Here is a 17,356-nt window from a genome sequence, read left to right as displayed (position 1 = left end):
AATTTCATAGTAACAAAATCTATCAATGACATTCTCCAAATATAAATTTCTTTACACAAAACAATGTGCTCCTTCGACATGAAACAATACATGAGACCCTAGAGTGCTTTGGCATTCAAGAGACATGAGCCAATGGAAATGTATGTTCTTCAAGAAAGGATATTTATAGATTTTACTATATGCCTATAAGTTAAAATCTGTGTACAAGGAAGCCCAATACTTCAGGTTGAAGCCAAGCCCTTAAAAAAAAATCAAACTACTTCCAGTGCAGGCACATCCCAGGCAATATTCGTAGCTCCCACAACACAACACAGTCAACCCTAGTTAATTTCTCAATGGGAAATCTCTAAATGCTACAGGAAGTAGTGCTGGTGATTCAATAGGCAATGTAGTTTCATCTTTGTCAGTCCTGAATCAACACCCTATGAAAGAGTCAGCACTCATTATGTTGCTAGAAATGCCTTCTTCTGAACAAACTGTAAAAACTAAGACCTGCAGTGTTCTGACCTCTCAAAAAGGTACCAAAGCATTTTGTGTAACTAGTAGGAAGTCATGAAGGATAAGATTCCAGGCCCAATGTTTGCATTCCACCCACACTCTCCATGTAATTGGAATTGTTGCTCCTTCTCTCCTATCCTGATGTAGGTGTCTGCTTTCCATTTTTAATACACACTAGGGATGTAAAGACCCGCCTACAGTAGTTAGCTGGTTAAACAAATTGTTTGATCAGTTAACAACCAGCCTGCAGGCAGCAGGGGCTGCCCTGGTTCTGACCTCTGTCCAGTCACAGGTGGCGAAGGCTACTCTATCTCAGCATGGCCATGGGGGTCCAGCTGGCAGGACCAGTAAATTGGGTACCTTCTAAGCAAGCCAATAAAGCCACCTGCTTACCAGGTAACCCGTTAACCTCTGACATCCCTAAGACACACAGAGAGATTAGACTCCCAGACGTAGAATATGTTCTTTTAGCTGCTAGGTACTCTATGTCAGACTTAAGTACAAGGGATGTAAGATACTAATCAACTAGTTGACTAACCGATAAGCAAAATCCTGGGGTCCCCTCAGTTCCAGGCCCAGTTCCAGCCCCACAAGAGGGGGCAGGCGGCAGTATACCTTTGACATGTACAAGAGTCCATACTGGGGCTCTTCTACATTTTAAATCAGAAGCACTGCATGGAGCCTGGGGCCAGCGGGGAATTCTCTGGCTATGTCTACACTGCCATTTTTTTCCCTCCTGCAGAAGATATGCAAATCATGCTCTCATTTGCATATCTTCTGCCAATCCTTTTCGGTGATGAGGTTTTGCCACTAAAAAGTTCCGTATAGACAGGGCCATTTGTCAGGAAAAAAACCCTTTCTTGCAAGATCCTGTAAACCTCATTTTTTGAGGAATAAGGGATCTTGTGAAAAAAGGTTTTTCCCCCGACAAATGGCCCTGTCTACATGGGGCTTTTTAGCAGAAAAACCTCTTCCACAAAAAGGCTAGGCAGAAGATATGCAAATGAGCACAATTTGCATATCTTCTGCCTAAAAAAACGGTAGTGTAGACATAGCCTCTGAGGCTCCATGCAGCACTTCAATCTTTGAAATGTAGCAAGGACCCACCCGGCTGTTGCTATGTTTCAAAGGCGAAATGCCATGCAGCTCTTGCTACATTTCCAAGCGGAAGCGCCCTTATTGACTAATCGAATAGTCGATAGAAATTCCATTGACTATTTGATTAGTTCATTAATCTCATTTTAACATCCCTATGAAGTACGCAAGCCAAACTGATTGAAACAGCACCAATTGAAACATGAGCACTTATCTTAATTATAAAAAAACATAAGAACAGCCGTACTGGGTCAGACCAAAGGTCCATCTAGCCCAGTATCCTGTCTACCGACAGTGGCCAGCACCAGGTGCTCCAGAGAGGATGGACCGAAGACAATGATCAAGCGATTTGTCTCCTGCCATCCCTCTCCAGCCTCTGACAGACAGAGGCCAAGGACACCATTTTATCCCCTGGCTAATAGCCTTTTATGGACCTAGCCTCCATGAAATTATCTAGCTTCTCTTTAAACTCTATTATAGTCCTAGCCTTCACCGCCTCCTCTGGCAAGGAGTTCCACAGGTTGACTACACGCTGTGTGAAGAAGAACTTTCTTTTATTAGTTTTAAACCTGCTCCCCATATAGTCACTTAAATGTCAATGTTATTGTTGAAATGTATCCAGACAAATTTAGAAAACGCATTTACTTGAGCACTTATTATATCTGGAAAACTTTACAGTTCCATTCATCTGAAAATGTACTACAAAATAGAATACTATTACTGAAACAAATATTCAGCAGTAAGCAAGGTAGTTAAAAAGGGACAAGCTAATCCTCAAATTTTGGGCTATATAAATCTAAAGCATATTAAAAATTCTAATGTGTAAGAATTAATAGAAACATGAACAACAATTAAAGGAGTTTACTGTTGTGAGCCAGAACATTGCAGCACGAGATTCATTTCAGAGTATCTGGAAATTGAAACTGAGTGAAATAAGAAAAACAAACCTGATAACTTAGGATTCAGATCATTCTGATTTGTAAAATTGTTTCAGTAATTAAAGATGTTAATAAAGGTTGTACCTAAGGATGTTAAATATGGGTTAATTGAATAGTCAAATAACCTCATGAATTCATATCAGTTGACTATTCTATAGTCCCCCGGGGTGGGGCTGGCCACCAATGTGCTCTGGCCTCACTCCCGAGAAGCCCCCTGCCACTCTGCATATTGCTGCCTCTGTATCAGAGGTAGCAGCACGGGGTGCCAGGCAGGTGCTGGTCCGTAATGGGAGCCAATTAAAAAGCCAGCTCCCCTTTATGGACTGGCTACCTGTCATCCTGTGTTGCTGCCTCTGATAAAGAGGCAGCAGCATGGAGTGGCAGCAGACCTTGTCTTGGGGAGAGGGGGTCTGAGCTCCTGGAGTCAGCATGAGCCGGAACTGAGCCAAGCTGCCTGCCCACCTGGTTCCTAATAAATGCACTTTAAATGCTGAGCCACAACAGGGGTAGGTCCCAGACCTGGTGCGAGCCAGGCTGCTGACCAGCCTGCTACATAATTTATTGGCAGGTGGACAGACGGGGGGGGGGGGGGGGGGAGGATGCATGTAGTCTATAGCATTAACCGATATCTTCTTGCTTATTAATCAACTACACTATTACATCCCTAGTTGGATCTCCCTGGTCCAACATCCTCAGGACCTGACCAGACACAGAAGAGGGATTTTGCTGGACCAGTGGAGGTCATGTCCACCCCACATCCCGGCCACCACCTCCCCCCCCCCAGCCCTGGACCTACCCCACTGCCTTATCAGCTCACGGGGCTCCCAGCTGCTAGCCCTCCACTGGGACTCTCTGGTCCTGGAACAGGACTGAGGATGTTGCCAGACCACAGTCAAACGCAGCAAAATCTGATTCATACCAAAAACTAGTACAGAGACAGTGCACTAGATGACTGCATTCATTAGTAAGTGCACAAAAACAAAGACAATTCATCACGAAATGCATTGTATCAGTTTTACCACTGATATAGTTTAAGCTGTAACACTACCAAGAGTAGTGTTAATCTTAATCAAATCAAATCTTAGGCTGTCTCCACAATGAGACTGTAGTCACCAGCATACAGTTGAAGACAAGCTCTAGGGGTCTAAACTGGGGTTTTTTACAGCAGTGTAGCTACTGTATTACAATTCAGCCACAGCAAACTCCTGTAACTGAGCCACACTGGTGAAAAACAGCTTCACTAGTAGGTGCAATCCCATTTTCAAACAAGAACATGTGTGCCAACCAAATTAAATTTATAGCCATATGGTATGACTAGACATCTGCACCACTGCAGCTACACCATTGATCAGTCACATAGCTATGGTCCCAGTGTAAACATTACTCCATAGTACCCAGTTTGTGTCTCTGCATTAATCTGTAACTTCAGTCTACAAGAAAGCTATGGTGTTTTGCCTGTCACACCACAGCAAGTGTCCAGATGAATCACTAAGCTGCACCTCTCTATTTCATTCTAAACTTTTGAGGGCTTGCAACTAGGAAATTTCGGAGACCTGAAAGTGTTAAATAAACAGAGCCAATTACCTATAGATTGCTGAAAAAACAAAAATAAAAAACCCTTGCATTTGCATTATAATCAATATATGATTACAAAGGTAATTTGATTTGGTAGTTTTGAGAATGTTTTGGTCACACTAGAGCAGAGGTGGGCAATAATTTTTTTGCCAGGGGCCACTTCAGAAATTTTTGAAGTGGCCCAAGGCAGGACATCAAGCAGAAGGGGCAGGGCCATACTTCATTCCCTACCCTCAGGCAATGATTGGTCTGAGGGCCGGGGGGAGGGGAGGCTAGCACGCGAAGCTTCCTCTACTCTGCCCCCGCCCTGCAAGCAGCATGTGGCACTTAAAAGTGCCATGTACTCCTGGCAGGGCAGGAGGAGTCTTTGCATGCTCCCCCGCCTCTCAGGCCAATTAAGGCCTGGGGGTGAAGGAATGGCAGGGCCTCCATGGGCCGGATCCACCCACATGGTGCGCCAGATCCAGCCCGCGGAGGTCCTTTTGCCCACCCCTGCACTAGAGGAACAGAGCAAATTTTAAAAGCATAATTTGGAATGTAAATTCTCCTTAATTGTATTTTTAATTAAATTTGAAACATTTTGAAGTCAATTGTTAGTCTATTTTAATCCAAATCAAAATTATATTGACCCAATGCTGAAAATGAGGGGAACAGCAGCAGTAAGACAGACAATACAACAATTTTGGCTTTTTCTTAAATTGTCAACAAAGCAGCAGCGCAGTCTGTTTTACTGTTTTCAGAACTAGTCAAGTAAAAAAAAAAAACCCAAAAAAAGCACAGCTCCAGGGGAAAGACTTTATATTGAATGGCTCTCGTTGACAATAAGAGCAGGGAGTGTGCATTTAAGGTAAGAATTTTGCTCAAAACCTGTTACAACTATATTAAGATCTTAACACAGTGGGACAAGATCATCCAGAAACAAAACTCATTTCCTCTTTCATTCACTTGAAGAATACACACAAACAGCAGCATACCAATGGTTTAAAAAAAAAAAAAAAAAAGTCACAGAAAAACATTACCACAGGAGACCTTGAAAGATTTAACTCTGAAGTGTCTTATTTTGTCAATTATTTTTCCACAGGGAAAGATCTTATTCTGATGATTCCTTAAATATACCAACATCCACAAGCATGGGCTATCACTACTTCTTCAATTCAAGATGAACGTTGACACAACACTGGTGCATACTCATCTAAAACTTTTGGGCCAACCCACCTAGAGTATTTATTTTTCCATCACTAACTAGATAAAAACGTTTTGAGCAAGAGGTATAGTAGTAAAAAAGAATTCTGTAAACTAATCATTAAAACCATTTTCCCCATTTCTCACTTGGGGAACCTCAGTCTATTTGTGTTTACACTACACAATTAAATTTGCCTTCCTAATATATTTTGATTTTTTTAAAGCAATTGTATTACAAACTTAATATGCTCAAAGTTTTACTTAAGCACAGAGAAGTAGGTAATGGGATTGGGTTGAATAGTAAATTCTGTCAAAAGTGCAAGCTTGTTAAAGTATTATGATGGATATGGTTTGTAATTCTGCACTCAGACAAGAATTGATTGTTTTGTCATTTATAAAAAGTCCTATTCCAATTTAAAATCTACATGCAATTGTGATAGAAAAATTTTACCCTTTCAGAATAAAACTATTCATTTGATCCCAAACAAAAAAGGATTAATTTTATCAAAGCAATTTCCATAGATTTCATATTGTTAGGCTAATCTACACTTCAGTGAACACTGTATACATTGTAATGGTTTATAAGCAATTTTTGTTGCATCACAAATAGAATCATAGTATATTGATGCCTATGATCAGCAAAAATGTAGTCAGTTGAATTACACTAAGCCAATAACAAAACCAACTTTCATACAATTGCTCTACTTTCTATATTTTCTAAAGCTTTTATTAACTAATTTTCCTAATATATTAACCTATAGATAACCTCTGCTCATGCAATCGCCACTTTCAGAAAAGGGAGGCCAATCTTTAAACAAAGTTGTCTCAGTATTTTTTAAAGTTTTTTTTTAAAGCAAGAGAAATTCCTCTGTTTACATTACACTGACTTATCTTAGAAGTAACAAGACAGTCACACACACACACACACACACACCCACACCCACACGTCAGCTCATTTAAATTGACCAGGATATCCAAAGGATAGTGCATCTCCATACTGTCTGCTCTGTTACGTATTACTCACAGATTATCCCATTATCAGTGGTTACGCACCTTCCTGTTGTATACACCAGAGAAGAAATACAAAAGCATGGAAACAATTTTGAAATCAGAGTACAAAAGAACTGTGCTCCTTCCAAGAAAACAGCTCTGGAAGCCAGCTCACCATCCTTTGGCATTACTTGCTAACTTCAGCATATTTGCTATTTCCATCATCTCATTAGCCCACTGCACCATTAGTCAGTCTTACTTTTTTCTTCTATTTTCCTTCCTCTCTCAAGACTGACAACCTTTTCATATCTATTCAGTCCACTGAGTGTTCAGAAATGCAAGCCTCTCCCCGCCCCAATATTAATTCAATTCATTTTCTAACAGTCACTGTCTCAGCCATGCATAGTGCAGTACTGACGTCTGACCTCGCAGCCTCCTGTGAGCTGAATTCATGCTTGCCATTTCACCATCCCTAAGCAGCCATTGGATAATAAAATTGACAGACAGGGTAAAGAGCGCACAAGAGAAAAGCTATTTGACATATCGCCAAGTACCATCTGTGAAGCTATTTCTAGTCTTGCCAGCTTGTTAGGTTTCAGTACACACAAGACACCTGAAAAGGTTGTTGCTAACTTTGTCACACATTTTTCATGTTGGTTTTATGGCTATTCAAGACATTAGTTGATATTTTACAATCTGTCTATATTAATATATAGAACTAAAATGGTCTTTTGCTGATACCGCAAGCATATGCTGCGATTGATTTTTGAGGTAGAGGGAAGATAGGTTCCCAACTATGGACCTGGAAATTTGAGAACTGCATGTGAAAACAGGAAAGCACATGTGAGAATGAGAAAATGATATAGCAAAGTGTACTAAGCATATCACTATGTAATGGACACAAAGCAAATCATCTCCTGGCCATTGCATTCTTACAAAAAACAGATTTTGGTTGCAAGTCCAGTTTCTTGTCTACAAATGGGAGTAGGTAAAAGCAGCCCAAGTCTATATTTAATTGTTTCAGGGTCAAATTTCCTCAAGTTATTTTGTGTTCTGAGTGCTACACAAAATTTTTTAAATTGCATGATTCATATCACAAACTATTGTTTAACGGTCATATTACATTTAAAGAGGGAGGTAAATCTCAGGAAAGAAATGCCCATGATATAAAATGTAAAGAAAATTAAGAAGCAAATGGTTGAAGTTAGACAAGAAAGCTGATCAAGAAATTTTAGCCAGGAAACAATTTAGATTTAGAAAACAAAAGAAACAAACCATACACGTTAATACCAGAGGCAAGAGAATAGCTTTCAGCATTCTAGACTTCTTGAAGGATTTCAAGAATATGGCTTTTGAACAATAATAAAAAAGGACTTACAACTAACGTGGAAAGTTAAAGGACTGAAGAAAGATTTCTGCTCATACAGTTTCAAAAATATAACTTCATGGAGCTCTCTTTGCTGTTCTGATTTGTTAGCTACACCAACTATCATTGGCTTCCAATATTTTTTCCTCCCTCTCAGACCGATGTCTACCACCAGTTGACTTCCATCCTTTGTTCGGGTAGTCTTCTGCCTTATTTTAAGATATCATGCATCTTTATGAAGCTGTCAACTGTCAAGGTAGGAAACAGGTACAGCTATTCAAGTGCCTTCAGTCACAGGCTCATGAAGCTGTAATTGCAGGATCCTTTTTTTACCCTCCTGCAATGGAATGAGCCCAAACTCAGAGTCTCTTCTCCCTCTCAGAGCAAGCAAAAGGGCCTCTTACAGCAACACCCACACTAGGGGCAGCAGGCTCCATCACCATTTTACTGGTTTCAGGTGGAGAACATGTGCCCTTTCCTAGCACCTCACAGAATAAGTCAACATTAGGAGGTCAGGCTCCAGATCCCTCCCACTTTTCAGACCAGGTGGTTTATCCTACAAAATGTCCCAAAAGGTATGATTCAGACATCCATCTCTCTTTAGGGCTCCCACAAGCAACTCTTCTAAAGCACCCATGACACTTCTGCTTTGTGGTGCAACAAGCTTTTCCCCTTACAGAGATAGGTACACACCAAGGATGGAGTATCACCATATTACTCAGGGCTTCAGATCCACTTCACTTGAAAATACTATCCGTGGAAGTACCTACAAAGAGACTTTTCAAGTAGTGGGTAATATTTTCTGGAGGTGGATTTACACTGAACTCCTATCTTCAGTTAGTCAGGTTATCCAGCATTCTGCAACATCCTCCATGAAAAACTGCTTGTTGCCTTTCTTTGTACTTTTGGCTCCTCCTCCATTTCCTAACCCAGTCATTACGATGTGTTTAAAAAAACCCACCACCCACACACCACAATTCAAAGAGGTAATAATTTCCACACAGAGGAAGAGGAAGTGTCTTAGGGCAGGTCTACCCTACAGAATTACTTTGGTAAAACATCATTCAAGAAGCCTTATATCTGCTATATATTTGACTTTGTGAGTGTGCAAGTCTGTTCTAAACAGCAAGAGCGAAGACCACCAAATTTCACATGCAGCTTCCTCTTATAACTTAAAGGTAAAGATTTTCAGGGGAGGGGAGAAGCTTCAGCTCCCTGATGCATACGTGGATGTATAAAGCCATACAGTGACAGAATCATGAGGCAGGTGAAAAGGGCTGGCTGGGGATGCCCAATCACACCTGGGATTCCCCAGCCCTGAGCCTCCCTCCTCCAACCTTGAGGGACAGCAGGAGGAGCTGCAGCTACCCCTCTCCCCCATTCATACAGGAATATTGTTAGCTGTTCCCATTCATCAGGGAGTATGGGGAAGTGCACAGTTTGCTCCATTCTTCAATCTGGCATGAGAGTGTGGGGGGGGGGGGAGGGGGGGAGACACAAACCTGGACCTGCCTCAGCAAGGGGACATGCACCCCTCCCCCCAGCTGTGCCCACAGAGAAAAGCCTTCATACTGAACCCCTCATCCTCAGCTCACCCCAGAGTCCTGATGGAAATGAAGAAAAACAAATTAATTGAAATAAAGACCTAAGAAATGCCTGGTAAATATTCTAGTACCTTTAAAGCATGATAGGGTTGACTTATCAGCCTTAGCAGATGGCACTTTGAGGGCAGACAAGATAAAGACAATATGACACCCATTAAGGATGTAAAATCCTGGTTAACCACTAGCTGGAATACTGCTCCCATCACCCTTCCCCACACTTGGGGGCTGCCGGCTCCTCTGCATTCGGGGGCTGGGAACAAGAGCTGGCAGTTCAGTGTGGGGTGGCTAGCTCCTGCTCCTAGTCTAACCCTTTACCCATGGCGGGCTCCAGGCAGGGGGCTACTCTCATGTATCCGTTAGCAGTACCAAGTAAGCATCTCCTGGTTACCTGTTCACATCCCTAAAGCCCACCCAAGGCCTTTGTATACTGCTGCTGGTAACTAGACATTTAAAAAAAAAACTCCACACAGTTTAGTCTGATAGTCTAATAAAAATTTCCCACAAATTTAATTAGAACAACATACTTAAGAGTCAAGAAAATCCAATAGGAAAAAGCACAGCAGCCAGCCAGCAGAAAATGTGATGAAAAACATCTTGGAAACTGATGACTAATCACTTTCTTTAGCACATTAAATCAGAGGTGAAAAAAAATAATCGGTCTGAATTTTCAAGTTATTCATTATAGAAACTGAATTTATAGATAGGAAAGGTTTCCCTTGCAATAAGAAACAGGTTAAATTAAAGGTAACATAAGACTGGCCATAACGGGTCAGACCAAAGGTCCATCTAGACAGTATCCTGTCTGACGACACTGGCCCCAATACCAGATGCCCCAGAGTGAGCGAACAGAACAGGGAATCTTCAAGCAATCCCTCCCCCGTCACCCATTCTCAGCCTCTGGCAGAGAATAATGACACTATTCCTACCCAACCTTGCTAATAGTCCAGGAATGTATTTAGTTTTCTTGAACCCTGTTAAAATCCTGGTATTCACAACCTCCCATGGCAAAGAGTTCCACAGGCCAATGGTGAGCTGAGTGAAGAAAAATGTCCTTTTGTTTGTTTTAAACCTGCTACCTATTAATTTCATTTGGTGACCCCTAGTTCTTATGTTATGGGAACAACTTTTTTCTTATTCACTTTTTTGACATCAGTCATGATTTTAATAGACCTCTGTCATATCTCCCCTTAGAATAGAAGAGACTAAGTTGAAGAGTCCCAGTCTTTCATCTCTCTTATATGGGACCCATTCAATATCCCTAATCATTTTTGTTGATCTTTTCTGAACCTTTTCTAATGCCAATATATCTTTGAGATGAGTCAACCACATCCGTACGGATGTAGAATCCTGTAGCAGGGTCAGTCCCATTCCTGGGTCCCAGCCCCCTGGTTAGTCCACCGCCCCACAGTCCAGGTATTGCGGATTGGGCCCTGCCTTTACCAGGGTGGGCCTTCTGTTCTCCAGCTAAAAGAGTGTGGGGCAGATGTACCTAGGATAGCATGGGTTAGGAAACCAGTCCTCCCCTAATAGCCCACAGATGGAGTTTCAGGCTTCTTGGGGAAGGGAGTCCTAACACTCCTTATTGGAGCCTCTCCCCTTCCCTGCCCTTATTGGCAATGATAATGTTGTCTTGATCAGCTTCTCTGACTCTCCTTATCAGTCACAAGTTTCTCTCCACCTCCACTCTCCAAACTCCCCTTCCTCTGCTCTGCCCTCCCCCACAGGAAAGGCTTTTAAAAGGGTCCCTTGGCAGCCAGAAATCAGCTCAGCTGGCCCTTAATTGATTTACAGCAGCCTTGTTTCAGCTGTTCCTAATTAACCCAGGCTCTTGCTGTTTTTCAGAGCAGTCTCTCTCCCCCTCTAATCAAGCCCTCTAGCCTCCTCTATCATAAATGAAACAAAAAACAGGACTATGTAGCACTTTAAAGACTAACAAGATGGTTTATTAGGAGATGAGCTTTCGTGAGCCAGACCCACTTCCTCAGATCAAATAGTGGAAGAAAACCATATACTGTATACCAAAGGATACAATTTTAAAAAAATGAACACATATGGAAAGGACAAATCAAATTTCAGAACAGAAGGGAGATGGGGGGGGGATAAATGTCTGAGAGCTAATTATATTAGAGGTGATAATTGGGGAAGTTATCTTTGTAATGGGTAAGATAATTAGAATCTTTATTTAAACTTAGGTGTAAAGTGTCGAATTTAAGCATGAATGACAGTTCAGAGGATTCTCTTTCAAGTACAGTCTTAAAAGGCCTTTGAAGCAGGATGCAGGTAATCAAGTCGTTGAGACAATGTCCTTTCTGGTTGAAATGGCAAGAAACTGTTTTTTCTTTGTGATCCTGTCTAATATCTGTATTGTGGGCATTGATCCTTTGGCGAAGTGTCTGAGACGTTTGTCCACTTTACACCTAAATTTGAATCAAGACTAATTATCTTACCCATTACAAAGATAGCTTCCTCAATTATCACCTCTAATATCATTAGCTCACAGACATTTACCTTCCCCCCATTCCCCTTCTGTTCTGAAGTTTGATTTGTCCTTTTCATGTGTTCATTTTTTTTAATTGTATCCTTTGATATACAGTATATGGTTGTGACAATTTTCTTCCACTATTTGATCTGAGCAAGTGGGTCTGGCCCACGAAAGCTCATCACCTAATAAACCATCTTGTTAGTCTTTAAGTGCTATGTAGTCCTCTTTTTTGTTTCAGCTACACCAGACTAATACGGCTACATTTCTATCACTATCATAAATGGTTTTATACAGAGACAATAAGATGTTCTCTGTCTTATTCTCTATTCGTTTAATGATTCCTAACAGTGTGCAGCGGCAGTCAAAAAAGCAAACAAACAAGAGTTGATGTTTTCAGAGAACTATCCACAGTGACTCCAAGATCTCTCAAGTAGTTGTTGCTGAATTAGTCTCCAGCATATTATGGGTATAGATTATTTTTTCCAAATGTGCATTACTTTACATTTATCAACATTAAATTTCATTTACTATTTTGTTGCTCAGTGACTTAGTTTTGTGGATTTTTTTGAAGCTCTTCTCAGTCTGCTTTGGTCTTAACTATCTTGAACAGTTTAGTATCATATGCAAATTTTGCTACCTCACTTGTCACCCCTTTCTCCAGATCATTTATTAATAGGTTGAATAGGACTGTTCCCAGGAGAGACCCTTGGGGGATACCACTAGTTACTCCATTCTGAAAACTTACCATTTATTCTTACCCTTTGTTTCCTATCTTTTAATCAGTTTTCAATCCATGAAAGGCCCTTCCTTCTTGCCCCATGATGACTTACTTTACTTAAGAGCCTTTGGTGAAACAGCCTGTCAAAGGCTCTCTGGAAATCTAAGTACACTTTATCTACAGGATCCTCCTTGTCCACATGTTTGTTGACCCCCTCAAAGAATTCTAGTAGATTAGCAGGGCATTATTTCCCTTTACAGAAACCATGTTGACTTTTCCCCAAAAAATTATGTTCAGCTATGAGTCTGACACAGTTTTATTCTTTACTATATTTTCAACTAATTTGCCTGGTAGTGATGTTATACTTACCAGTCTAATTGCCAGGATCACCTTTAAAGCCCTTTTTAAATATTGGCATCATGTTAACTATCATTGGGTCCAGAAGCTGATTTAAAGGATAGGTTACAAACCACAGTTAATAGTTCTGCAATTTTACATTTGAGCTCTTTCAGAAGTCTTGGGTGAATGTCATCTGGTCCCAATGATTTGTTACTGTTAAGTTTATCAATTTGTTTCAAAACCTCCTCTAATGACACTTCAGTTTGGAACAGTTCCTCACATTTGTCACCGAAAAAGAATGTCTCAGGTTTGGTAATCTCCTCAGCCGTGAAGACTAAAGCAAAGAATTCATTTAGCTTCTCCGCTATGACTTTATCGTCTATGAGTGCTCCTTTAGCATCTCCGTCATCCAAGGGTCCCACTGGTTGTTTAACCGGCTTCCTGCTTCTGATGTATTTAAACATTTTACTATTACTTTGAGTTTTTGGCTAGCTGTTCTTCAAATTCATTTTTGGCCTCTTATTCCCCTCCCCCCCCTTAATTTGACAGAGTTTATGTTCCTATTTTCCTCACTAGGATTTAATAATCACTTTTAAATGCCTTTTTATCTCTCTGCTTCTTTTACTAGGTTGTTAAGCCATGGTGGTGCTTTTTTGGTTCTCTTACTGTGTTTTTTAATTTGAGGTATACATTTAAGTTGGGCCTCTATTATGGTGTCTTGGAATCCATGCAGCTTGCAGGAATTTTACTTTTGTCACTGTACCTTTTAATTTCTGTTTAACAAATCTCATTTTTGTGTAGTTCCTCTTTCTGAAATTAAATGTCAGAGCGTGAGCTGGTGAGGTGTTTTCCTCACCACAGGGATGTTACATTTTATTACGTTATGGTCACTATTTCCAAACAGTCCAGTTATATATACCCTTTGGACAAAATTCAGTGCCCCACTTAGGACTAAATCAAGAACTGCCTCTTCTCTTGTGGGTTCCAGAACCAGCTGCTTCAAGAAGCAGTCATTTAAGGCATCAAGAAATTTTATCTCTACATCCTGTCCTGAGGTGACATGTACCCAGTCAATATGGGAATAGTTGAAGTCTCCCATTGTTATTGAGGTTTTTTTTTTTATTTTGATAGCCTCACTAGTCTTCTGTAGCATTTCATAGTCACTATCACTATCCTGGTCAGGTGGTCGACAATATATCCCTACCGCTTTATTCTTGAGTGGATTAAACAGTTATAAAATTGTAAGAGTCAATCAAGTTACAGATTCATTCATCACCTATAAACATGTCTCATCCATCACCATATTCCGTATTAACTCAGATGTCCCCAATCTGCAGTGACAACTGGGAGCGCAGTAAGGCTCTTACAGGCAAGAAATGTGAAAAATTAAGATAGATTGAGAAATGAGACAGAACTCAGAAGTACCCTGGTCTGATTACACTGGTCTACAATTTTTTAGAAGTCGTCTGCTTCAGAGATAAAATGTACTATTTATTACGTATTTTAACGTGCTGAATTCAAATATGACAATTAAAACAACTGATTGGCTACTGTTTCCAAGATATTTAAGTTTTTACATTTTACGTCAATGTATATTGTGTAGATAGTAGAGTTTTAATCATAAATTGTAAACCTAGGTCTTTTCATGTGTTTATGGTTGCTTTACATGATAATATTTCACCTGTCCTGTTTATGTAACACTTTAAAAATCAGCAAAAAGGGTTATATAAATAAAATGTATTATGAAACAAAAGGCAAAACACTATTATGTACATAGTTTAGTCCTATTCAGTGTCTACTCTGCTCCAATGACTGTTGGAGTGGCCAATCTATCTTGATGTAGTGGGAATCTCTTGCACGACTATCCCATTTGCAGAGAAAACAGCAGTAATTTGTGTATCCAGTCTGCAGACCAAGGAAGAGAGCAACAACCTTCAAATTGCCACAAAGCTGCCACTGGATATTGGTCATAGTTTATGAACCTCAAAAGTTGTTTCATGTTGTCATAGGTTTCCTTCATATGGACTGCATGACCAACTGGAATTGATGGCAAAACATTGCTATTATGCAGCAAAACATCCATGACTTCTAGGAATAACATGATGCAATACCAGCTTCAGATTGCATCATTCATTGTTTTGCCTAAAAAGCAAGTACTGTCCAAACCCAGTCAGATTTATTCATAGATCCAGTCTAAGATGTATTTTAGTCATTTCTGGTTTAAATTGAGATCCCTTCCCTTTATAACTCACTTATCCTCCGCCATTCGCAAGTCAAGGGATGTTTAGACTGACCCAATAGCATATCTTGAAAACTAGAGCCAATCAACAATTTTAAGCATCATTTTCGTTCTCAGTGACCCAGAATTAGTCAAGTTTGACTACATTTATTTCAGAAGCATTTTGGCTGTAGAGCAGTGTTATCAACCTTTCACACAAAAACTTGCAAATAGCTCCAGATCATGTAATGTCTTTTTACACTTAGGAAAAACGGAATAAAAACCTATATTAAAAATGCTAAGATTGCATGATTACACATGAATTGGGAAATGTCCATTTATTTGTCCATGCAACCTTCACTTCATTCCCTTGTTAAGATGGATTAGAATGCAGTCTAATTATATTACTACCACATGAAATGTCTCAAAACATTTTTTCTCTAAAATGATGTAAAGTATATCCTATTAAATGGACATGAATGAAGCCTACGTGTCGATTCTCCACAACCTTAGTAAGGCCTTAAGTTTGTGTCCTAGAAAGCTACCACCACAACATCTATATACATTTTAGGGTCTTCTTTTGCAAAGGTCAAGTAAGGTACAAGCTGTACTGAATTGACTGGTCATTCAAAATAACGTAATTAGTACTTTTGCTAAGTTTTGGGCTAAGCACACTTGTTTTCTAGTAATTCAACCTTTTGCCTCATCCAACGCTACTTTTCATATATTTCGGTGCCTCATTTAAAAATGTTTGTCTCTTTACACCACAATACAAATTATGTATTGGTCTGTAATATTGTCATCTGAATCAAGCCAATTTCTTGTTCATATTTCCCCCCAAAACTGCCTATATTATGCAGTGGTCAAATTTAGTTTGGATTCTTTCCCTTCAATCGGTTTGGCGTGTTACGTAGATTTATAACTTTTAGAGCACTTAGCACTACAACATTATCTTAACTCACTATATTTTTAAAAAGTTTTTCCATCTCATCATGTCACTCTGGCATCCCACATGCTCTGCACTCCCCTGGCCCAGACACTGTTTAGGGACCCACAAAGCCACCTGGAAGCCCAGCCTGGGCAGATTCCACCTCCTGAAAGGCTGCGGCCAGGGCTGGGAGTGCAGGACCCTTGGGAGGCGCAATTTGTCCAGGACAGGCTGCCTTACTATCCCCAAACAGTGTCCAGGGCAGGGAGCGATTCCATCCCAGGGCTGGGTGCTGCTCCGGATCAGCCTGCCACAGGAAATGGGGCTGCAGCAGTGCTGTCAGCATTGCTCAGAGGAGAAAACCCAGGTAGAGGCTCCAGGGCAGCTGAGGGCCTTGCCAGAGGTGCTGTGCATGAGCAGCCCACGGGGCGGGCTGAGCTTTGGTTTGCTGCCCAGTGATGGGGCCACAAGGCCCTGCTCCTCTCAGGTGGGGGCGCTCAGTGCTCCAGTCCAGGGAGCTTCTTCAGCTGATGTGAGGACTATTTTATTGGCAGATGGGGTAGGAGTGGGACGGGTGTGGGGTGGGAGACTGGCTAGTGACTGAAGGGCACAAGCTGGCGAGATGGGCCAAGCACGTTCGGACAGAGGGGCCCCTCCGGGGTATGGTGGGAGAGAGTGGAGAAGGGTGAGTAACTTGGGGCCATGGAGAGCGCAGATCGGCTCAGTACAAGATTAAAAGACTGGTGAGAGCCCCCTCCTCTCAGCAGCGCGCATGCTTCTCTGCAAGTCACCTCTGGTGCGGAGTCTTGGGGCTTTCTCCTCTCCCCTCTCCCTGCAGAAAGCCAGTGCTTTTTTTCCTTGGGGTCTGGGAGGGTCCAGGCTAGAACACCAGGCATGTGGCGAGCCCAAGACACCTAGCCCGAGCAACCAGAGGCAGCAGTTCACTCCGAGTCCCCAAGAGTCAGGACCCCCAGCACAGCGGGGAGCCGCTACTGCCGCCTCTTGGCACAGACCTGGCCCTCCTCTGGCGGCCAGAAGGGTCCGAGAAGCTGGGGGGCAGGCTGGGGAGGAGGATAGGGGGCCAAGAAGGCCAGGGCTAGTTGTAGCGGGGGGGGGGGGCAGAGGCGTGCATCAAGAGGTCAAGAGAGGTTGGGGAGGGGTCCAAGAGGCCAGGGCTGTGGCCGGGGGGAGGGGGGACAGCGGTTGAGAGGCCAGAGGTGGAGCAGACCCCCAATCCTCCTCAGCAGCCAAGGGGCCAAGAGGCCAGGGCTGGTGGGATGAGAGCTGGGCTTGCTTACCCCAAAAGACAGGGAGGTTGGCGAGCGTAGCAAGCAGAGGGCACCACCCCCTAGTTTATCTTAAACAAGACAGTTGCTTGAACTTTGCTCTATTTGAGACACATTGGTACTCAAGTGTATTAATT

At 41.7% G+C, this 17,356-nt stretch overlaps 1 protein-coding gene across 3 annotated transcripts in view; it reads right to left on the bottom strand.

Annotated features, from left to right (window-relative positions):
* BTBD10 (BTB domain containing 10) overlaps positions 1-17,356 on the bottom strand; it is a 61,092-nt gene that overhangs the window by 33,585 nt on the left and 10,151 nt on the right. Inside the window, exon 1 of one of the 3 annotated variants that reach the window (XM_014568879.4) lies at positions 6,342-6,811. The exons of the other annotated variants lie outside the window; for them this stretch is intronic. Coding sequence (XP_014424365.1) covers positions 6,342-6,466 — 125 coding nt within the window. The 5' untranslated portion in view covers positions 6,467-6,811. Of the gene's footprint in view, positions 1-6,341; positions 6,812-17,356 lie in introns of those variants that run through there. 3 annotated transcript variants of the gene reach the window in all.

The sequence above is a fragment of the Pelodiscus sinensis genome, chromosome 5 (assembly GCF_052426305.1).
Source record: "Pelodiscus sinensis isolate ZL-2025 chromosome 5, ASM5242630v1, whole genome shotgun sequence".
Classification (NCBI taxonomy): domain Eukaryota; kingdom Metazoa; phylum Chordata; order Testudines; family Trionychidae; genus Pelodiscus; species Pelodiscus sinensis.
This window is presented reverse-complemented; position numbering and strand designations above follow the sequence as displayed.